The sequence below is a fragment of the Ochotona curzoniae genome, unplaced genomic scaffold (genome assembly GCF_017591425.1).
Source record: "Ochotona curzoniae isolate NIBS_2020 unplaced genomic scaffold, NIBS_Ocur_1.0 contig_4612, whole genome shotgun sequence".
NCBI lineage: Eukaryota > Metazoa > Chordata > Mammalia > Lagomorpha > Ochotonidae > Ochotona > Ochotona curzoniae.
Window position 1 is genome coordinate 7,853,745 of NW_024466343.1, and position 24,577 is coordinate 7,878,321.

The following is a 24,577-nucleotide window of genomic DNA, read 5'->3' on the forward strand; positions in this document are numbered from 1 at the left end:
CTGTTCACACATACAGAGCACCTAGTGTTATAATACTGCAACTCTTTACTTGGAGGGAGGGGGCTCACAACATTCTTTTAATAACAGGATACCACAGGGTATCATAACAATCAGAATGAAAATCACAGCTTGAGGAATTCAAACACTGAAAAGAAAGCTACCAAGTCATAAAGTCCAGAAAAACATTAGTTGGCCAGGAATGCTGCAGTGAAGTTTTCAAAACAAAAATTTTAAAGCTAGAGAGGGGAACAGGGAATGAAACAGCTGAGGTACAGTTTACAGCCAGCCAGCAACCACAAATTTAAAACGTACAGTTTAACCAAACAGCATTAAAACACAAGAATCTACCATAGCCTGAAAAACAAAGGTATCTTTTCGTTGATGTCCCTTCCTACGGAGTTAGGTTACTATGAACACTATAATTAAAAATTTGTAGCGACCATCTCTGTACAAGCCAATCCTCTAGCAACAAGCACAGGACCCATATGGGTGCTGGTGTATTCCAGCTGCTGTACTTCTAATTCAGCTCTCTGCTTACGGTCTGGCAAAGCAGCAGAGCATGGCCCAAAGCTCTGGGTATCTGCACCCACACTGGACGCTTGGACTAAGCTCCTGGCTCTCAGCTTCCAATCAGCTCAGCTCTGTTCACTGAGGCCATAAAACCAAACAGAACACCTCTCACCTCTTTAAAACGCTGTCTTTAAAAACAAATATTTTGGGGGTGCCCCAGCACCCCCACTTCCCATCCAACTCCTGCTTCTGGCCTGGGAGGGCAGTTGGGGACAGCCTAAAGCCTTGGGACCCTGCACCTGCATGGGAAACCTGGAAGAGTTCCTGGCTCCTGCCTTCGGATTGGCACAGCACCAGCCACTGCAGTCACTTGGGGAGTAAATCATCAGATGGAAGACCCTCCTCTCTGTATATCTAACTTTGCAATAAAAATAAAATCAATCTTTAAAAAATAAGTAAATAAATAATATTTTAATAGCAAAAAAAAGATGTTTAAGTCAAAGTGTTGAGATATGGTATAAAACAGACTGAGTCCTAGGATTTTTGAAATTCCTTACATCAAAACAGAATGAAACATCTTTCTGCAAACCTGACCTGCCTTTCCAATGAAAGTATCTTCAGAAAAAAAAAAGTAAAGAAATGTATTCTATGGTAGTAAACACCAGCAGTGGTTTCCAGGGTGGACATTTGGCGCAGCAGTCAAGATGCCGCCAGCATCATCGGCACCCGACTGCAGTGCATGGGTTGTTGTCCTGGCTCAAGCTTCTGACTGCAATTTCAGCTTCTTGCTAATGTGCACCTTGAGAAATGCCAAATGGAGGCTAAAGTACTGGAGCCTGGCTGAGTTCCAGCTCTTAACTTCAGCTCTTAACTTCAAGACTGGTCCAACTCTGGCAGTTCCAGGCATTTCTGAAGTGACCCTGCTGATGGAAGATTTGTCTTTCTCTCCTATCATTTTTCCCTCTCTTACCCAATCCATTTCTGCCTGCCTTTAAAACTAAAAAAAAATAAAAATAAAAAAAAAAAAAAAATTTGGATATAATGTCCTGCCTCTTAATGTTGATAATATCAATACGCTCATAATGTTAAAAAACAAAACAAAACTACATAGGGGCTACTGAAATGGCTCAAACGATTCCATCTATAAGTGCCAGCAACTCACATGGACTCTGCTTCGTGTTCTGGCTACTCTACTTCCCTTCAGCTCCCTGCTTATGACCTGAGAAGGCAGTGGAGCCTGGCCCAAGTCTTCTGAACTCTGAACTCATGTTGGAGACCTAGAGGAGGCACAAAATACCTGGTTTCAGACCAGCTCAGCTCAGGCCACTACAGCCATCCGGGGAGTGAAGCAGTGCATGGGAGATTCTTACCTATTTTTCTCAGTAAATGTCTTTCCAGTAAAAATAATGAGTGCTAGTTCATGTCCCAAGTGCTCCACTTCCCATCCAGCTCCCTGTTCATGGCCTGGGAAATCAGCAAAAAAATTGCCCAAAGCCGCGGGACCCTGCCCCATGTGAAAGACCACGAGGAAGCTCCTGGCTTCAGATTTGCTTCAGCTCCAGCCCCTCTGACCAGCTAGGGATAGAACTGGAGGACAGATGATGTTTCTGTCTCTCCTCCTTTGCATAAACCTGACTTTCCAATAAAAATAAAGCTGTTAAAAAATAAACAATAAAAAGATAAAGGTAGAGATTCCCCCGTCTCCGCATGATAGTTTAACAGGCTAACCCACACTCTAGCAGGGCTGGCATCCCAAATGGGCGCTGACTGGTGGCCAAAGATAATCCACTTCCCTTCCAACTCTCCACTTGTGGCTTGGGATAACAACAGAAGACAACTCAAGTCCTTGGGACCCTGCACCCACATAGGAGACCCAGAAGTTCCTTGCTCCTAGCTTCAGATCAGCTCAGTTCCAGCTGCTGTAGCTGCCTTCAGTAACACACCAGCAGATGGAAGATCTTTCTCAGTGTCCCCTTCTCTCTGAAAAAATGTCTCTTCAATGAAAATAAATAAATCTTTAAAAAAAAAAAAGGATGGGCCTGGTGCGGTGGCGCAAGTGGTTAAGTCCTCGCCTTGCACACCCGGGATCCCATATGGGCACCGGTTCTAATCCCGGCAGCCCCGCTTCCCTTCCAGCTCCCTGCCTGTGGCCCGGGAAAGCAGTCGAGGACGGCCCAAAGCTTTGGGACCCTGCACCCGCATGGGAGACCCGGAAGATCTCCTGGCTTCGGATAGGCATAGTATCGACCGTTGCACTCACTTGGGGAGTGAATCATCGGATGGAAGATCTTCCTCTCTGTCTCTCCTCTCTGTATATCCGCCTTTCCAATAAAAACATAATAAAAATAAATCTTAAAAAAAAAAAAAGGAAGTATGTCTCCAGGAAAAATAAATTACTAGAAAAAAAGCTAAAAATGGTTTAGTCAGAAGAGAGTTCATGGAAGAACTATGAGCATGGAATGAAGAATCAAAACAGAAAAGCGCAAATATTACAAAAGTTCTTCAAGGGCTATAAATAAATGTAAAATATAATCATTTCTCAGTGCAAATAATCTTGGTAACTATAACACAGTGAAGCTAAAAGCATTATTTCGCTCTATTCATGCAATATGTAATACTGTCTTCTTAAAGATTTTGAAGGCAGAGAAGAAACACTAGGCATTTGCACTCTTACTTGCTGGTTCACTCCTCAAATGCCCCGAACAGTCAAGCCAAAGCCGGGAACCAGGACTTCAATGTAGGTGTCCCACGTGGGTGACGATAACCTAGCAACTAACGCAGTCACGGGTGCTTCCAGGGGCCAGCAGGACCTGGACGCAGGACTCAGCAGCAAGAGGCAGGGAAACCAGGCACTCCAAAAGGGAAAAGCAGACAACAGGCATGATAACGACTAAGTTAAACGCCCACCTCTAATTCTTGCATAATATGAATATGTACAAAAAGAACAGGATCTATATCCAACCAATTAAGAATTAGTAAGGAGCATTCATAGTCCTAGAATATAATGAGCAACTACTTCCCAGAGTACTTCAGTGACACTTTACAAAATCACTTCATCCCTTAGCAGTTAGCAAAATTCCACTAGAAACAAAAGTATAAATTATGTTGCAATCTCTTCAAGATTTGTGAATCTCATCACAACCCAAAACAAAAGGAAATTTCATCACATCACATAATCCACCTACAATTCCCCTGGGGCGATGTCCAAGCACAAGGCACACATTTCCCAAATATTTATTTTTGTTTCTTACAAATTCACATAATTCTAGCTTTTCTTACTAACTTTAGCTTAGCATAACAATTTATGCATTACACAATGCTAAAATCAGCCATTATCTAATAAAATAGCCTTGAATCCATCAGTTTTAAAATATATACTCATACTCTGGTTTCAATTGCTTCGAGATTTTAAATACAGTCAGCTCTCAATTACCATGGGTTCCACCCATGTAGATTCAACCAATCCCAGAATGCAAAAACAAAACAAAACGAAGGACCCTCTACGGAACATGCATGCTTCAGCATTATTCCTTGAACAATAACTATTCACATAGTATTTACATCAAATTAGGTAACATAAGTATTCTAGAGATGATTTAATATTTGAGAAGATATGTATAGTTTATATGCAAAAACCGTTTTGATTTGTCCATCCTTGGATTTTGGTAGGAGAAGGTTGTCCTGAAACCAATTCCCCAAAAATGTAAGGGATGACTCTCAAAAAGAAAAAGAAACTTTAAATTAAAAAAGAATTTTAAAAAATGATAGTAAGCACTTCACATAATAAAAGAATGCTCTAAGGGTGGGTGCTGTAACACCCAGCTCCCTTTCTGCACTCCAGCTCCCCGCTAATGCGGGCAATGGCGAGGACTCAGGTAACTGGGCTCCTGCCACTGTCTGGAAAATCTGGACTAATCCTACCTTTGGCCTGTCTCCGGCTGTTGCAGGCACCTGGTGAGCGAGCCAGCAGATGGAGTTCTTCTCTTTATCCGCATCTCTGCCTTTCAAATTAAAGTAAAGCCTAACCTAAAGTTCCCACTCATCACCCCATTTCAGTAAACACCTTCAGACTGTCATTTCTGTGGCTCTGTAACCTGGATCCTATAACTGCTGACACTCATTAACTATATTAGAGATCTACGATGCCAATATGCACATTACTGTTTAATAAACACTGTAAGCACATACCCTAGTTACCTTAGTAAACTAATTGATCTAATTTCACAAAATCTACTAACGTACTTTTCTCTTTACAGCCTGTACTACTGCACTGTACTGTTTCACATTTCATCCTGTCCAAAGGAGAAACTGCTTAATTCAACACTACTAAATTCTGGTGTAGGAGGTATATGAAAAAAATAAAATCTAAAATTTTTGGCTGCCAGGTGGAGAATTTGAAAACATCCTGGAAATAATTACTTTATGGAGGAGGCCTGGTACAATGGCTCTACTGAATAATCCTCCACCTGGAAACACCTGGATCCCCTATGGGCGCAGTTCATGCCCCATCCATCTCTCTGCATGTGGCCTGGGAAAGCAGCAGATGGCCAAAAGCCTTTGGTCCCTGCACCTGCATGGAAGACCCAGAATAAGCTCCTGGCCCCTGGCTTCAGATTGGCTCAGCTCTGGCCCACTGTGGCCATTTGATGAGTGAACCAGTGGATGTTAAGATATGTCTCTCTCTCTCTCTCTCCTCTGTAAATCTGCCTTTCCAATAAGAAGAAACAAATCTTTTTTAAAAAGTATTATCTTTTTAAATTTTCATCAATATATTACCAACCATACTCTTGATAAGAAAACAAGCACCACAACAAAAAGAAAACCAAGCAAAAGATATTAAATATATATTAAGAATCACCTAAAAAACGATACTAACATTTTTTTAATGTTGGGACTAAAAATAAACAGTACAAAATATAATCATTTGAAAAAAAAACACAAAGCAAAGCATAACAATGAGAAAATAAAGTTTACTGAGCAGAGAAGACACAATTACCAGTTTGGAGGAAAATCCTGAGATTCACATTTCATTCCAATGCCAAATCTGGTTTGAAAAAATGAATAAATTAAGCTTTTAAAACTAAACTGTATTAACTAACCTTATTATGTATTACATTTCTTGAGAAGAGGAATTTCACAAGATCTGAAGAACAAAACCACACCAAGATATCCAACTAATATTAAGGTTTTCCTGCAGCTCCAAAGAGAAATGCATCTACTAGCACACAGCAAATTTATCTTTGTAAAAATTAAATTGGAACAATATATTTTGCAGCCTACTGATGGTTTTTATAATATTCAATGTTTGAGATATAAAACGGCAACCACTCCAATGGAAATATAATATATCCTTTTGATAAACATTTAAGTCTTTCAAATGTACTTAAAAATGATTCCTCACAATATACAAGTAAATAATACTGCATACAGACAACAGAATAGATACAAACGTTCCTCTCACTGAGATTTACATATGAAACAAACCAGAACATAAAAATAATATGACACACCTACGGCACAAAACATTATACAATCATTTACAACAGGGGCTATTAAAACTTACTAAGACGCAATATTTAAGTTAAAAAGCAATACATTAAAGATGTTTTATCTTTAGTACATCCACGATATGTTAAAATAATACGATATATCAGAATGCTAAGTGGTGTTATTAATGCCCAAAATTTAAACTTAAGTCAATCTTGAAAAATAATTTAAATACATATACACAGACATTTATTCTCAAGTGAAATACAATCTACCATCACTCCATTCTAAAGGACACTTAAGGCTGAAATTTACATATTAAAAGAAGCCTCAATATGCAATTAAATACTTCTCACCTGGAGATACCTACTTGGCATCTGTCATTAGGGCTCAAAATTACAAAACCAAATCTTACACACAGGTCATTTATTAATTCTAAGTACCTACTCAACCAATTCCTTCACAAACAAATGTGCTACTTGTTAAGTAATCAGTTGCTTAAAACTGATACCAAATGTGGTAAAGCTTTTAAGAGGTAATCCCTTCAAATATTAAATTAGTAAAAAAATAAATAAAAACAATAAAATAGATTTTATATACAACATCAATTTTATTTTGCATCACCAGATGATGGTTTTATAAGTAATCTTTCCAGAAAACTGACAATGCAATAACAGACCTTTGAAAATACTTTCATACAGTCCTTTCAAGATACTAATTATCTTATTTCTTTAAACAATACACAGGATTAAAGTTTATAATTCAAGTCTTCAACATAGCACATTAACTATTACTACACTGCCCTGAGATAGAAGGGTACTTCAACAAATCCACAGTCCACAATTTGAGTGCACTGAGAGTGACACCAAGAAAAAATTACATCTGACTTCAGTCAAAACACTAAAAGCACATGTTAATATGGTGCATACAAAGCATCAGTAATTCTCAGTTGAGACCCTTGGGAGTTCAGTCCTGAGATACTTCATGACATATATAAACAGCCCGAGCATTTTGGATAATGGGTGCTTGACCTGGACAGTATCACTCCTCTGATGAAGCAGCTCACTAGTTCATCACTCTGCTACTTAAATTATACTCAAGCAAACTCAAACAAATTAAGATAAATTTCTACCCTTCCTTGGATTTCCCCCACTGTATTTCTTTTGATGGTGATGCTTAAATGCCTGTAGAACAATGGTAATTTCCAGGATCCATTACCAAAAACAATTTATAAAATGTTAAGTTCCATGGACAATTTATAAAATATAAGTTTCAAAAGTTCCACTTATTTGGTTCAGATGCACAACTGCCACAACAAACTTAACAGGGTTTATCTCTATAAAGGCCTCTGTGGTATTGTGACCATACGATTTCCATTTTCACAATTTTCCTACTCCAAACACTAGTAACACTGTGCCGTAACAAGCTAAGACAGTGGCTTACCCCCAAGTGAAGAACTCACACGCTTAAGCAAGTTGCTGACTTAATGATAAGTAATACTAGTAATTCTGAGGGACTGCAGTACTATCTGGAAAAAAAAAATCACTTAGAGGGAAAAAATCTAACTGGTACTCTGACTCGGGGTCGCCCTGGAAGCACAGCTCTTGGCACCACTCTTCTGTACTCCCCTTTCCTTCCCAACTTCAGCATCAATATGCAACTGATGCCTTTCCTCTTTCCTACATCAAACATACATACTCATCTCTACAACATCCCTATTTGCACTACCACAATTAAAAAGAAAGAAGAAAGTCTAAAGACTGGACACTTTTTTGTCACTAAGCTTATTAATAATATCACGGATATACTGGTAGGTTTGAAGAGAAAATACATCAATCACAAAATGGTAGGAGGTGCTGAGCAACTTTTTATTTAAACACAATCTTTGATGTTAATTGCTACTACTGATTATCAACCACTCCAGAAGTGTACTAAATGGCATGGTCAAAAAGTTGTCAAACTTCTGGAGAACTGCTATAGACATAGTTGGGTATGGGTACCATAATACAGTCACATATAAGAACACTCAATATGTAATAAATACTAAACAAAAATATAAGACGCAAATGATACAATTAATTTTTAAGTCTTTTACATGTACTTTGTGTTTGGAGCCAGTAGCACAGGTAACTGCATCGGATACACAATGATATGCTGAGCACAGGAATAGCTCAACATATTTTCACAGGGCTAAACCCCTCAAACAACCTGTACAAACGAAATTTCTAGTCTGCATACAAAAGCCCTAAGGACGAGCAATAACCACGAAAAAAATGCAAGTGAACAGCTACATTTCACTGTTTGGCAATGCTGTAGTAGTGTGCAACATCCCTTTCACTTACTACCTTTCACTTAGAAAAAATAAAGCATGCGAAATACACAACAACTGCAGACTGGCTTCATAGGGTCAGTTAAGCCTAAAGCGAACGTGGTGGTGGCCGGTCAATAGGTTTGACTCTAATGCCTCTATAAACAACGAAGTAGGAGTGAACTGCCTAGCTGCTTGAGTCATTTCGTAAATTACTAAACAAAAATCTAACACGACTCAAGAACTAAGAAAAATCTCATCTTTTACTATCCAAATTCTAATACTCGAGCTTATGATAGGTTCGTTTTGAATTAAAACAGCCCCATTGCTACTTTACGCTAGTATGTAGCCTAAAACAGCCATCGAAGATGACAACCCCTGTAACACAGTAACTAAAATCCTACCGATCCGTGAGTTAACAGGCATGTACAAGTTGATTACCACCACGATTTTATTCCGACCCGAGACACAGAAGAGGGCCCTCCAGAACCCGCCAGAAGTTACTCTAGACTCAGAGTGCCGAGTTAGTACTCCGAGCTGGGACGCAGCCCCGCCGGCAGGGCACAGCGCGGGCACTGGGGGAACCGGGCTCCGCAGGGCACAGCGCGGGCACTGGGGGAACCGGGCTCCGCAGGGCACAGCGCGGGCACTGGGGGAACTGGGGGATCGGGCACCGCAGGGCACAGCGCGGGCACTGGGGGTTTCGGGCTCCGCAGGGCACAGCGCGGGCACTGGGGAAACTGGGGGATCCGGGCTCCGCAGGGCACAGCGCGGGCACTGGGGGAACTGGGGGATCCGGGCTCCGCAGGGCACAGCGCGGGCACTAGGGCAACTGGGGGTTTCGGGCTCCGCAGGGCACAGCGCGGGCACTGGGGGAACTGGGGGATCCGGGCTCCGCCGGCAGGGCACTGGGGGAACTGGGGGATCCGGGCTCCGCCGGCAGGGCACTGGGGGATCGGGGCTCCGCAGGGCACAGCGCGGGCACTGGGGGACCTGGGGGCACTGGACTCCGCAGGGAGAGCCACCAGGCCCCGCGTCGCCCCGGCTGGGCTCCGGCCCGGGTGCACCGGCTCTGCCCGGCGCCAAAGGCTCGGTCAGGGGACACTTGTGCAGGTGGCCGGGCGCCCGCAGGGGGTGGGGAGGGCTGGTCGCCTCAAGCGGGCCGCCGTTTCTTCTTCCAGCTCGGGGGCGGCTGACACAGCACCTCTCCCGGCACCAAGGGGCACTCGCGCTCGGCCCCTCCCTAACAACTTGCCTTGTAGAAAGGGTTGCGCGTCCCAGGCCCCCGGAACCCAAGGCTCCGCCATCCAGGACAACTGCTCTGCCAACAAGCTCCCGCGAGAATCGAGAGATCTCGCGATACAAAAACCCCTAGCATCTCGCGAGCTCCCTCCGAAACCAACATGGCGGCCCCGAAACATCAGTGTTGGAGCAGCTTTGGTGTTTCACTGAACAGATTGCAGAGTGTGGTAAACACAGGAACACTTGGGAAGTCTCTCTGGCCCTCCAGGCCGCCTCCTCCGTCCCACCAGTAAAGCAGACACGCAGCACGGCACTGCCTCCCCACACGGACGCGGCGCATCCCTCCGCGCCCCCCTCCGCGCCGGCACCCCTCCCGCCCGTCACGTGGCCCCCGACCCGGCGTGCCCGTCACGTGGGCCTCTCGCGTGAGCGCGCGCGCCGCCCCCTCCCGGCCCACGTGCGCGCGCACCCCGCCCCACGTGGGGGCCTCGCCGTCGCCGCCCGCAGCCCACCCCCGCCCGGCGCCGCTCCAAGCGCGGGTCCCGGAGCCCCGCGTCCCCGGTCCCCGCCGGGCCCGCCCTCCTCCCCCGAGCCGGGCCGCCGCCGCCACGTGCCCCGAGCGCCTGCTCACCTTCCGCGCGGGGCCGAACGCCGCGGGCCGCTCCGGGAGGCGCCGACGCCGCCCTCCGCCCCCGCCGCGGCACAGGCTCGAGTGGCCGCCGCCGCAGGAAGCTCGGCAGCGGCGCCGCGGCGCTTCCAGGTGGGTCCCCGCCTCCCGCTCCTGCCACTTCCCGCAGCACCAGCGGCTCCTTCCGGTCCCCTCCTCTCTGCTGCTCGTCGGGACTGGCGGGCGCGCTCACGACACCGCCTGCTGGTAACCGGGGCCCGTGCAGCGCCCTGGGGCCCGGCCTTGCCGCCCGCCCCCGCCCCGGGCTAGGGAAGGGCTGCCGAGGCCGGGACCGAGCCCCTCTCCCGCGGGAGTCTGACTGGAGCCTAGCAGGGCAGCAGAGGCAGCCTCGGAGCTTCGCAGTTGGGGTTGCGCGTGATGCTCCCCGCCAAGAGATTTGCAAACCCTGGCTTCCTCAGCTCCGTTGCTGCGAGTCGGGGGAGGATCCATATGTGTGTATTTATTACCTACGCTCCTGCCTCCCTCATCTGCCTGAAGGCCATTGCTCTTGCTGCTCTCTGGCTAGAACACAGCCCCCAGGTTTAACTCATCCGTGTTCAGTGCATGTTTCAGGCTCCTAGCCAGAGGTCGGCAGGAGAAGCCTGCCCAAAAGCACAACTGCACCACTAACTACATTCACTCCCTTTCAGACCCGGTTTATCTGTAGTGCCCTGGCCGCCAGAACTACGATGTTTTTAAAGGCAGAGACACAGTAACTTTTGCTCATGGTTATTTCCGCAGGACTGTGTCTGGCCGTGCTTAATACTGCATCTAAACCGGAACTCCGGGAAAAGTGATTAGCATAGATGTTAAGACACCCATGTCACACATGAGATTACCGAGATTCTCCTGTCAGCCATGCAAGACACAAGATGATAATCGTTGGGGGTTTTCTGCCACCTGAATGGAGACCAAGATTGAACTCCTGGGCCTGGAGAGTTATCCAACAGCTCTTTGCCTGCCTCTCGATTGAAACAATGAAACTATATTGCATGCAGGAAACTATAAGCATGCAGGAAAACCCAAGTCCCACGAAATTGAGATTAACAACTTGGGTTGATCTACGCCACCATTTACATGCTGTGGAAAATACAAACCTGTCTATAATTACATTGTGTTCCAGGGTTCACATCCCGCATTCCCGTCCAGCTCCCTGCCTATGACCTGGGAAAGCAGTGAGGAATGGCTCAGCAATTGGGTACCTGCACTTGTAACCCTGGGAGACCGTGGAAGAAGCTCCTGGCTTCCAGCTGGCCAAGCTCTGGCCATTGTGGCCACTCACAGAGAGAAGGAGCAGTTGAGATCTCCCTGCCTCTCCTCTTAACTGCCTTTGCACTAAAAAAACAATTGTTTGGGTCTTGAGCAGTAGTCTAGTGACTGAAGTCCTCATCTTGCATGCGCTGGGATCCCACGTGGGCATCCATTCCGTGTCCCATCTGCTCCACTTCCCTTTTAGCTCCCTGCTTGTGGCCTGGAAAGCAGTCGAGGCTGGCTCAAAGCCTTGGGACCCTGCATCCATGTAGGAGACCCAGGAGAGGATCCTGGCTCCTGGCTTAAAATCTGCTTAACTCTGACATTGTGGCTACTTAGGGAGTGAACAGGCAGTTGGAAGGTCTCTGTCTCTCCTTCTCTCTGTAAATCTGACTTCCCAATAATAATATAAAAAAAAATTTTGTTCCAAAAAAAAAAAAAATACCCAATCAAGTAGTAGAATCAATTAACCGGGACTCTTCTACATTTGTTAAGTGTGGCTTCATTTTTGTTTTTCTATCTCTGGAACATGTTTTCCCCAAGCAAGTGAAACACGTGCCTTTTATGTTGCTAATAAACATCACTAAATATCAAATGGCTTTGTTATATATTTTCAAATTTCAAAGTAAAATTTAATATAAAGGGTAATACCAGTTTTTATAAACACATCAGCAAACTTTTATTGAGTCTACCTGGTGCCAACCCCATCCCAGGAAAAAGGGTAGAAATAACAGCACAAGGTTTCCCAACCTTGCCCTACAAACCTTTTTTTAAGATTATTTTCATTAGAAAGTCAGATATGGGCCTGGCGCCTTGGCCTAGCAGCTAAAGTCCTCGCCTTGAACGCACCAGGATCCCATATGGGCACCGGTTCCAATCCCAGCAGCTCCACTTCCCATCCAGCTCCCTGCTTGTGGCCTGGGAAAGCAGTTGAGGATGGCCCAAAGCCTTGGGACCCTGCACCCGCGTGGGAGACCCAGAGGAAGTTCCTGGATCCTGGCTTCGGATCGGCATAGCATCTGCTGTTGCGCTCACTTGGGGAGTGAATCATTGGACTGAAGCTTTTCCTCTCTGTCTCTCCTCTCTGTATATCTGACTTTCCAATAAATAAATAAATCTTAAAAAAAGAAAGTCAGATAATACAGATAAGAGACAGGAAGATCTGTCCACTGGTTAACTCCCCAAATGGCCGCAAAGGCCATAGCTGAGCCGATCCAAAGCCAGGAGCTCTTCCAGGTCTCCCATGCAGGTGCAGGATCCCAGGGATTGGGCTCGACAGCTTTCCCAGGCCACAAGCAGGGAGCTGGAATGGAAGTGGAGCCGCCAGATTAGAACCAGTGCCCATATGGGATCCCAGTGCATGCAAGGCAGGGCTTCAGCCATTATGCTACCACACCAGGCCTGCCCTACAAACTTACAGAGCCAACTTCTATTCACAGCAATCATACCAACCGTGCCTTGAGTTCCAGAAATAAATACTTTTCATATGGTATTATGAAATACTTATTTTAGCTTTCCAGCCGTCCAGTGAGACAGACACCTATAGTGTGCTTCCCAAATCCCTCTTCAGGAATGCCAGGAGGGTCTTCCATACCCAGCCATCAGTTGGCAGCCCTTCCACTTCAACTTGGCATGGTTATGATGGGTCATCTTATCTACAAACCAGTTTGTACGATAGCAGACACACTCCATGGAGACTCCATTGTAGTTCAGCTTCTCCCTCTTACCATGCTTTCTGCTGTTTTGTCCCAAAGTGATGATCCAAAGAGTAGCCCTTCATAAATTTCCTGCACACTGTGTAAGTCTTCTTCCAAGGGAACCCGCTCTATGACAGTATTCACGTTTCTGCTGAGAAAACAGCCAAGTAACTTGCCCAAGGTTGAGTTGTATAAAGTCCAATATATACATACTTGAGGTAATTTCAAAACATTTTAGGGACAGCATTTTGACAGTGGGTTAAGCAGCTGCTTCCAGCACAGCTACCTACTAACATTGTTGGAAAAGCAACAGCAGGTGGCACAAGTACTAGGGCCCCGGTCACCCATATGGGAAATCTGGATTAAGTTCCAGGTTCCTGGCTTCAGCCTGGCCCAACCCTGCCTGTTGCAACTGCTTGGGAAGGAAATCAGGAGATGGAAACTAGAGCTAGCTCTTCCTTTCGTGGAAAGAGCCAGCACCATGGTACAGGATAAGCTTCTATCTACAGCACAAGATAATGTGCCTGGGAAAGCAGCAGAGGATTTCCCAGTGGCTGGGCCCCTGCACCCATATGGGATGCCCAGAACAATCTCCTAGCTCCTACTATCAAACCAGCCTCGTTTAAGCCATTGCAGCTATTTGGAGAATGAACCAGTGAATGGAAGATCTCTTTATCTTCCTCTAACTCTGCCTTTCAAATAAAGATAAAATTTTTTTAAAGGGGGTGACAGAATAGATGAGGACTTGGGGAAGACTTTATTACAGGGGTTACCATTTGAGTTACAGCATAACTTGGCTTATCAGAGAAGGAAAAAAAGGCCACTATAGCAGAAGAAAACTGCATGAATGTGGAAATGAAAGAGTACTATTAGTCCCCAGTGGCTGAATGACAGGTCTTCAGAGGAAACCCTAACAGCAAGTGAGGAGCGTAGTCAAGGGAAGAAACTAGTCCTGGGGGTGGACACTAGCATAATGAGAAGGGAAACCAGCCCCTGAATTCCTGAGTTATCTAAGAGCAGCTTCACTGCTCCTGGCAAAGGTCACCAGCCACAACCTTGCTGGGAATGCAGTGTTATAGCCTTGGCTATCTTCACGTAGCGTCAAGACTATTGAAGGCGAGGAAGACAAAGATCTGCACATCTGAAATTCTGGACATTTTCTGAAGCAATGGCATTCTTTCTACAGGCATGCCTGAACCTAATACCTAATCCAAGTAACAACCAACGTGGGAGTGCACAACAGATGGCATCTCCCTCAGTCCCTTACCATGACGTGTAGAGAACGACCTCAGAACACATCTTGAGAGTCGATGATGTGATTTATTCCTTCACTGTGTAAGTGTGCCAAGATGCTAAACAAGGTATTGGGGTAAAGCAATGAACAGAGTAAACACAGGCTAAATTATGGTGGAACACTGCCATTCAAGACTTACATAAATACATACTGTGCAAATTCAAAATGACAAGTCCTAGAATGAAAAGTAAAGGTCATTCTGAGAGGTGGGCCCAGTGTCCACAAATACCTGTTCTAAAGAACTTGCAAGGAAATAACAGCTAGACTGGGTGAGACCTGGTGGGATTGCAGTTAGAAGCTTGTCAGACTCAAGTGGGAAAAACATTCCACATAAAAACCAGTTAATACAAAGTCCCTATGTGGGATAGAACATGACTACTTAATATTATCAGAAACTGTCATTTTTTTCTATGGGTATAGGTCAAAATGATACAAAATCATATATCCTAATTTCTTTCATTAGATCATGAACATTCTCCCTGTCATTAAATGTTCTTCAGAAAATTCCAAGAGATTCTGGCGTCATGTGTTTAATCACTTTATTATTCAGGAGCATTTTGATGCTATCAGGGAAGTTCAAAAAGCTCATGAAGGAGCCAGCATTTGGCCGAGTGATCGGGAAGTTGTTTAGCATATCCACTTCTCAGAATAGAGTGCATATCCAATCCCCAACCCCAAGCTTTTTGCTCTTGATTTCAGGTTCTTGCTAATGCAGACATTGGAAAGTAACATCAGTGGATCAAGCCACTGGGTTTCTACCATCCACATAACAGACACAGATTGAGTTCTTGGCTAACAGCTTTGGTCCCCTAGCCACAGCATGCAATTAGAGAGTGAACCAGGATGGAAGCTCTCCTATCTATCCCTTTATGTCTTCAAGGGGTGGGAGGTTGGGGGAGGGCGGTCATGAGGAAACCAAATTAAAAGACACATTTCAGTGCAAATAAATAAAGTAACATGCATTTTCCATGAACCGAAAACTGTTATTGATTTTGTCCTTGTGTCAGCTTATACATTCAGGCATCTTGGACACTGAAGTACCATCATTTTGTTTTTCTGCCATTACCAAGAGAACATGCCTGAGTTAGCCTGCTAAAGGACAAAAGGAAGAGCCAGTTTGCTCTAGTGATTCTAGAGGAAGTCATCCCAGATCAACCAAAACCCGAGACATATAAATGATCCCAGGAAAGGCGAGAACTGCCTTGCTCACACACAACTGACAACAGTGCATGAGAGCTCTGCTGAGAGCAGCCAAGACCTGATGAGCTGATGACCTGATGAGCTAAAATTCACACTCATAAAGTATTCATACTCATGTTCTATGGCTGCTAAATCACATTATTGTATGAAAGAGTAACATGCACTAGCTCTGGAGCATACAGTGTTAATTATTTATACAGGTTTTCAAACAGCTGGGTTTTAGATACAGACAATGCACTAGAGCATGTATCCTGCAAAGAGAAGAAATATGGGATTACACTCTGCAAGATAAACATTAAAGCTAGTAAGGGGTCAGTGTTGCAGCGTAACTGGCTAAGCTCATATCCCAGCTTAAGTGCCTGGGAAAGCAGCAGGAAGATGACCCAAGTGCATGGGGCCTCTGCAACCACCTGGGAGATCTGGATGAAGCTCCTGGCTACTGCCTTTGCCCTGGGACAACCCCAGCCATTGCTTCCATTTTGGGGAGTAAGCCAGTAGATGGAAGTTCCGTCTCTCCCTCTGTAGTCTCTCTCCTATTCTGCCTCCCAAATAAAGAGTATCTTAAAAAAAAAGAAGAAGAAGTAGTAGAAAAGGCTAGTGAAATATGCAAGATTCACTTAAAAAAAAAAAGATAATCCTGGGCAGAGCAGTGAGTTAAGCAACCACCTGAAGCACTGGGATGTTACACGGGGTCTGGTTAAGGTTCCAACTACTTTACTTCCAATCCAGCTCTCTGCTACTGGCCTGGGAAAGCAGTGGACGAGGACCCAGGTACCTGGGCTCCAGTCACCCACATGAGACCTAGGTAAAGCTCAGGAATATCACTAGCCATCATTGATTTTCTGGTTCACTCCCTCATATGGCCTCAACTGCCACATACAGACCAGAATAAAGCCAGGAGCTCCATCCAGGTCTCCTTCATAGCTGACAGGGACCTACAGACTTGCGCCATCTTCTGCTGCCTTCCTAGGCACGTTAGAATAGAAAGCAGAGTAGCCATGATTTGGACCAGCACTATGACAGAGATGCCAGGGACACAAATGCTCCTCCCACCAACTAGTTCAGATCCTAGGAGATAGGGATGAAGCCTCAAGTCATTAATCGGGCTCCTACTATCCACATGGGTTAAGTCACACTCAGCAATCAAGGACAATCAGGGAGTCCACCAGCAGATGGGAGCTGTTTTTATCAATGAATTTAGAAAAATCATGCAATTTTTAAAAACAATTTTGGTATAATTTTTTTTTTTAGATTTATTTTATTTTACTTGGAAGTCACAATTAGAGACAGAGAGAAACACAGATCTTTGAACTATTGGTTCACTCCCCAAGTGGCTGCTATGGCCACAGCTGAGCTGATCCATGGCTGAGAGCCAAAGGCATCTTCCTGGTCTCCCACATGAGTGCAGAGAACAACGACTTGGGTTATCCTCCACTTACTTTCCCAGGCCATTAGCAGAGAGCTGTATCAGAACTGGAGCAGCCTGGACATGGACCAGGACCCACATGGGATGCCAGTGCCGCAGGGAAAGGATAAACCAGACGTACCACCATACCCCCTCATAGAACCGTAACATGGAAGCGGACCAAAAAAAAAAAACTTTTTCTGAAAAATTAAAACACATCTTAAGCAACCAATAAACTCATAATTTCATTAAATAATTAAACTTTACAACTTACTTAAATACTGCTAACTAAACTAGCACACACACACACACAAAAAAACCACAGAGCTTTCATTTACCGTCTCAGCCACAGCCATGTGCATGCTCAGGATTCCCGTTGTCTTCTGCTATGGAAAAAAGGTCTAGTTGAACCCCAATGAGACCAAGGAAACTGCCAGTGCCAACTCTCATTAGCACATCAACATGAACCAACAACATGTAAGCCTGTAACTGTCTTTCCCAAACCCACTGAAGAACAGCCATATGTGCATAGGTGAGCAATGCTCCAATGCCAGAAAGCTAGCTTGGATAATGATGATGCTAATTTTGTGCTGGCTGCTAAAAAGACACCAGAAAGCTAAGATTAATTAGCACATGTATTATACATGGTCTATATCGGAAGGTTACCCTTCAAACACAAGTGCAAGCTCATCCACAAGGTGAAGCTTACAAAAAAATTATATAAATAAAACTTCTGGTTGACCAGGCTAAAGCCCACAGATCTAAACCAAGGAAGCACATGAGTGGCAATGAAGAATACCTTTAGACCAAGATCAAGATTCTCTTCAAGCAGGAAAAGAACAAAGAAAAATATTCCCACTCTCTTCTCTGTACAAAATGGTCTTGGTAATTACAGCAGATTGATCACCCAAATAAAATAAGCCCTTATATGCTTGCCAAAGGGAGAAAAATGAAAGAAGGACACAAATTTCTGAAAACATACAGGACAACACCTACTATGCATTCACCACACAGGTCACTTCTGGGACCTCAAAAGCTAAAAGCTGGGGGCTTCTCAACAGCAACAGCACTGGAGAGCATCTGACACCCAGGCCTGTCCACGTCTCCCTTTAGATGCCGGTCCCAAGCCTTTAGTGACTCTCTACCCATGCTTCTGACCAGAGTGCTATAAATCACAATTCTCACCACCTCCTTCTTGGATTCAGTTATTTGCTTGAATGACTTATGGGACTCAGGGGCACATTTATTAATTTGTTAGCACACTCATAATCTCTGGGCACATTTCCCTCCAAAACTTCTATTTAGTAGTGAAAGTTCTCCAAACCCTGTTTGTCTGAGTTTGCAGGAAGACCTCGTCGCATACCTAATCATAACAGACTGGGTGGAGATATCAGACAATGTTAGACTGCTTGAGAATTCTTCGAGATTCATGCACAGCATTCCTCTCTCCAGAACATAGGGCAGGATTCCTGTGAAATGAGGGGGTCTGATCTGAGTTTCTATGCCCTGCCTTAGAGAAACACAAGTGAAAAATCAAGGACAACACCAAATTAGATATCACAGTATCACACAACAGTATTAATGTCTTACATCTTTTACTTTTAGTGTCTAGCAAATAAATTCATTCAAGTTACACATTTTAAAATCATTTTATTGAACTAAATTTGACAATGTTGCTTTTAGCTGGTGGCATCTGCTCCAGACCAAAACAAAGCTATCATGAATGCTTCTCAACATCCTCAATTTAACTAACATGTTTTTGTACTTGGGAATATAGTGAAACTTCTGACATTACATAACCAAGCAAATAGCAGTGCATATTATTATCCAAAAAGAATTTATGCATTAAAAAATCACTTTGCAAGTGGCTTGAGCTTTGTAACAATCTCAATGACACATTCCACATTTCATGCTCTCAAAATAGAAGGTGCCCTAAAACTAAGTTTTTTAGCTACTAACATGAATAAGTACTATCCAGGATTGGGGATTAAGGTTAACATTTTACATCATAAGCAGCAATAAATTAATGAAATCTGCTGACAAATTCTATTCAAACTAAATACATCCTTAGTACATTCAAAAGACAATAAATTTTAATATGCTAGTTTATATGCTGCAGTGCAAAAGAAGTGACACCCTAACATTTCCTGAGCTTTAGGAAACCAACAAGAACTGTCTATTACTCTCAATGTAAAATAGGCTATTTCTAATACAAAGCCTTGTCAAAACTATACAATTAAATTAGGTTTCTAAATAACTAAAAAGATTGGTCAGTTATGGTGGTTCTGAATAATGAAAAATTTTTAAAGCAAAAGTATTTACAACACTACAAAGGATGCTATGCATCTACATGTAGTATAAAGAACAAACATAATCAACTAATCTACCAATTAATCACAACTGTCCCGTCTCTTGCAAAAATATTATAATGAAAGACATTATTTAGCTTTAAATATACCAACCTGTAGTATATTACATATTCTCTAGCATATCTTTTCATAATGCCCAGTAAGAAGTAAATGAGATAAAAGAGGAAAAAAAGGGGAAAAAAACATGCTTTAGGAATGTTTTTGCATGTGTGTGAGTCAGAGGAAATGAAAATTAGTTCTCCTTAGAACTCTCTGTATTTTCAAAATTACAAAGATCGCGTTTCTACTTCAATTTTTTCTTCTGTTTGTAGTGCATCGGGATCAACATGAACGACTGGAGGTCGCAGGATGACTTCAGGCCCTCCACCGTATATAGACTGCAGAAAATTCCATGTTTCTTCAGAAATCTGACCAGAGTCTGCTCCTAAAATTATGCATATATAAAAAAAAATCATGTTTTCATACCTATGTACTCATACTACAGAAAGTTTCAGAATGCAGCACCCAGCATGAATTCCCTCTAGACAAATGAAAACTTGGAACATCAGATGACCAACAGCCTACACTGTTCAAAGCAGCAACATATGGTCTGTCTTAAAGTGGGAAAAAAAAAAAAAAAGCTTTTTTCTGTTTTCTGGCTCCTTTCAACAGCCTGAAGAGCTTTCCTCAGATTAAACCAAACAGCAGTTGCTTCGTACTGTTTGCCCTAGACCACATAAGAATGACATCGTGGAGCTAAAATAAATAAACAAAGCCAACAAATGGTGCTGTGCTATGGTTAGGATGTGGTGTCCTCTACAGCTTTTTGGGCTGAAGACTTGCTCTTCTATGTAGAGAGATGTTGGGAGGCAGTGATGCAAGATAATCAGATCATCAGGTTGCAGGTCTCGGAAAGGATTATCCATTTATTTCCTGGGACAGTAGGGGTTGTTGTTACAGATCATCTTACCCCTCCCTGCTCTCAGTCTCACCAGGTGATAGCTCTCCCACCACTGTGCTGCCATCCACCCAGAGGCCCCCATCAGATGCTGCACTGAAGGGGGGCGACGGCAACTCAGGCAACCCAGAAATATTCAGCCTACAAAACTGAAAGCTACATTAATCTTTTCTCTTTATAAAATATTCAGCCTCGAGTGTTTTGATATAGCAATCGAAACTGTACTAACACAAATAGCTACTAATTCTACAAGCGTACTTCAAAAAGATCATGGGGGAAAAAAGGTGATGGGAGTGGGAGTGAATCAGTTCTATCTGTCTTTCAAAAAAAAGTTTATGGAAAAATGCAATTAAAAGTTTACTTGGGGGCCCAGCACAGTGGCCTAGCACAGTGGCCTAGCAGCTAAAGTCCTCGCCTTGAACACACCGGGATCTGATATGGGCGCCGGTTCTAATCCTAGGGGCCCCACTTCCCATCCAGCTCCCTGCTCGTGGTCTGGGAAAGCAGTCGAGGACGGCCCAAAGCCTTAGGACCCTGCACCCATGTGGGAAACCCAGAAGAGGCTCCGAGCTCCTGGCTTCGGATCGGCGCAGACCAGCTGCTGTGGTCATTCTGGGAGTGAATCATCGGACGGAAAGATCCTCCTCTCTGTCTCTTCTCTCTATATATCTGACTTTCCAATAAAAATAAATAAATCATTAAAAAAAACAAAAGAAAAATAGTTTACTTGGGAGAGCGCAAAAATGTTGAATTCCACGCAGAACAAAAACTTCCGATGAACTTGTTGAAGGCATCTCATATATTCTTAATAGCGACAAGTCAATAGTAAGTAAAAGTTTAAATAATGGTCAAACATACCTTGTCTGAGCATCACATTACCACATTTAGTGACTGCAATTTTAGTGTTGTCAATAGGACCTGGAGGATCTATGTCAAAGGAAAAAGAATTATCAAAATGCATAATTTTCAGAGACATATAGTAAAGAATTGCATACTTGACTGCCCTGAAATAATTGAGAAATGAAACTGCACAATCACATGGATTATTTTTTTAGCCAGATCATTACAATCCATTCTTAATGTCTTCCCATGAGATTCTTCTTTGGGAAGGTTTTCTTCCTATTACGTTCTTCTTCTTCTTTTGGTTATCCAAAAACAAGACCAGGAAAGAAGGTAAAAGACACTCTCTCATTACCATCTAATTTCCAAGAGAAATGACTTCTGAACCACTTATTTTGGGATTACAGTCCAAATGTACTTTTAATGCCAACTTTTAATAACAATGCTGCTGCATTCTAAAATGAAATTTTGATTTGCATTAAATTGTCACTTCTTAAAACAATAAAAATAAACCATAAAAGGCAATCTGAAAATACATCATTTGTTAAGCAAAAAATAAAGTATTTGTTTCTCCCTTTTATATAAAAGTATAGTACAAGGTCATTATTAAAAAGTATAATAATCAAAGTTATTATTGTACTACTTACAGAAAAATAGGAAACCAGTTAATATCTGTGTGGGTTTTCTTTTTTTTTTTTTTCTTTATATACCAGAGGTTTACTTTTTTCCTTAAATACAAAGGTTTCAAAATGCATACTACACTACAACCTTTTTAATAATGAGACACATCTTAATTTTTTTCTTCTTTTGATCACTGGCAGAACCCCAAGTGCATAGAGATATTAAAAAAAATCAAATGAGTAACCCCAAACTTTAGTTAACTTTTTAGTTAGCCACTTACCTCCATCTTTACCCTTCACAAAACTTTCCCACTCTCGAAACCACTGCATACTGATGCAATAGAAAGTAGTAGGAGAGTCTTCTTCTTGAAATGCTCTGTTAAGCTACAGAGGAAAACACAGTTACATAACATCTCAAACTTGCTTTCTAGCAGAACACTGCATCAGCATGTAATATAGGACAATTTCTCTTACATATGCAATGTGCTACCACAGTAAGATATACAAAGATATAAAGTTATCTTAGTATTTGGCAATATAGTAGCATCTATTCATTCACAAGTACTTCAACATTTTATTTCAAAGTTTAACAAGTGCACATAAAAGGACCAAGAAAGACTGGATAAGTGAAGATAGTCAAAGCCACATCTTCATAATATTACATACTCCATGTATTTATTAAAAGATAATTGGTGGGGCTAGCTTCCGTTGCACAGCGGGTCACACCGCTATCTACGATGCTGGCATCCCATATTGGAGCACTTGGTAAAGACCAGGCCTCAACAAGCAGAGAAGGATGATCCATGTACTTGGGCCCCTGCAACCTGTGTGAGAAATCTGGACGAAATTCCAGACTTCTGACTTTAGATGTCCAGCTCTGGCAATTTTAGCCATTTGGGGAGTGACCAGCAGACAAAAGATCCCTTTGTCTGTCTCTCCCTCAATTGTTATTCTGGCCTGGCACAGTCCCAGTCATTGTAGCCATTTGCGGTGGGAACCATCAGATGGGAGATCACGACCTGTCTTAAAAGAAAATTAAAAATAAAAAAACTAGATAGACAATTTGCTACCACTAATACAATGTCATTCCACAGAAAACACATATACGAATGGTCTTCAAAAATTAGGAAAAATTAAATGTGAAATTAAAATGTGAATTTGACGGGTAGCACAGGGAGGGCTGGTTTTTGCACAAACAGTTAAAATGCCTGAATCACGTATCAGAGTGTCTGGGTTGAGTTGCCAGTTCTAGCTCCTGACTGAACTTCCTACTAATGCACATTCTGGGAGACATCAAAGATGGGTCAAATACATGGGTCCCTATCACCTTTTGGGATATCTGGATTTTGTTCTCAACTCCAGCATTGAGCTTGGCCGAGTCCCAACTGCTGCAGGCCTTTGGGGAGTAGACCAGTAGATGGAAACACACTCTCAAATAACTTTATAAAAAAATGCTTATTCGGGGGCAAAATAAATTTGAAATATAGTTTTTCATGAAATGTATTATTCCATGAAATTTTTACTTTACATATATTTAGGCAAATTCTAAAACCCAAAGAAATAGTCCCCAAAGATGTTACTTTCCCACTTCTACTCTTAGGGTTAGAGCACAAAACAAACCAGGCACAAATCTATTAGAATGGAAAACGTTCAAAGTAGTACTGATTCTTCATAGTATGGAATCCTATCGATACAAATCCTTTTTTTAAGATAAAATGTATGTGTTTTTTCACACATTTGAAAGGACACAGAGATGTTCCATCTGTTGGTTTACTCCCCGGATAACCTCAACAGACAGGCAAGGACAAAGTCAGGAGCTCAGAATGTAATCTGGATCTCCCAAATGGATGATGGTCCAAGTACCTCGGCCATTACAAGATGCCTCCTAGGGCATGCATTAGCAGGAAACTAGACTGGCATTTGAGCCAGGGTTCAAACCCAGGCACTATGTTATGTGGATGTCAAAAAATGGTGTCTCCACCACTTGTCAACCATTCACCCTCCATTCCCTTCTATTCCCTGTATCAATTCTTATTAGCTAGATACAGGGCTAACTTGGTTCTCAAACACCTAGAATTCCGGTTATTCAATCTTCATTTTTCAATAAGCTTCTTTCAAGTTATCCATGCTGGCTTCTATCCCTAACAACTAAAAACTCCAAATGATAGCTACAGGCAATACAGCCTCAAGGAAGTGAAAGCAGCTGGAATTTATCCAAATTTAGCAGTCTATTTAGACTTCCATTTCATATGGGTACACCTAATCAAATTTAATTCCTGTTGCCATCTCTAAAGATACTTAAAACAGTCCTGTAGTACCCTCCTTATCATGTGACAACAGGATCTAATTTATCTTTTCATATTTTTCTCATCTTTCAGATAAAAAAATCAGATAAAATTTCTGTCTCTTAAAGTTATCCCTTCCACAAATAATTGATGACTATTTCTCATCATCCAAGTCTTTGCTTAAGTATCACTTTCTAACCTAGGACAACTGATTGGATATCTATGAGGACAATTGATGGATACACAAAACAGAGATAATGGCACTCAGGGTGTGGAAACAACTGATGGGTTCCATAGACAGGCTTATGGGAACTGTGTAAACTCCTCAAAGTCTCCTCCCTCATCCTATTTGACCCTCAGCCTATAAAAGCCTGATGTCAGTACTAAACTTTGGCTGCTGACTATCATTCAGTAGTCCATGCATGTGAGTACCAGTTCTGTGCACCAAGTTCATTGCTGCATGGA

The 24,577-nt window shown here is 42.9% G+C and overlaps 2 protein-coding genes across 8 annotated transcripts in view; both read right to left on the minus strand.

The window, feature by feature from the left end:
* The window catches only part of ZZZ3 (zinc finger ZZ-type containing 3), a 74,922-nt gene extending 64,652 nt beyond the window's left edge, over window positions 1-10,270 (minus strand). Inside the window, exon 1 of one of the 3 annotated variants that reach the window (XM_040987299.1) lies at window positions 10,179-10,270. The gene's annotated coding sequence lies outside the window, so the exon portion shown is untranslated. Of the gene's footprint in view, window positions 1-5,506; window positions 7,568-9,560; window positions 9,636-10,178 lie in introns of those variants that run through there. The other 2 variants (XM_040987306.1, XM_040987301.1) reach the window with 2 other exon arrangements.
* Window positions 10,271-18,698: 8,428 nt separating this feature from the next.
* The window catches only part of USP33 (ubiquitin specific peptidase 33), a 51,552-nt gene continuing 45,673 nt past the window's right edge, over window positions 18,699-24,577 (minus strand). For all 5 annotated transcript variants that reach the window (XM_040987308.1, XM_040987310.1, XM_040987311.1 and 2 more), the window contains 3 exons: window positions 22,109-22,211; window positions 21,226-21,294; window positions 18,699-19,854 (listed from right to left, as the gene is read on the minus strand). In XM_040987308.1, the coding sequence (XP_040843242.1) occupies window positions 19,697-19,854; window positions 21,226-21,294; window positions 22,109-22,211 (330 nt within the window). In that variant the 3' untranslated portion in view covers window positions 18,699-19,696. The remainder of the gene's footprint in view (window positions 19,855-21,225; window positions 21,295-22,108; window positions 22,212-24,577) is intronic.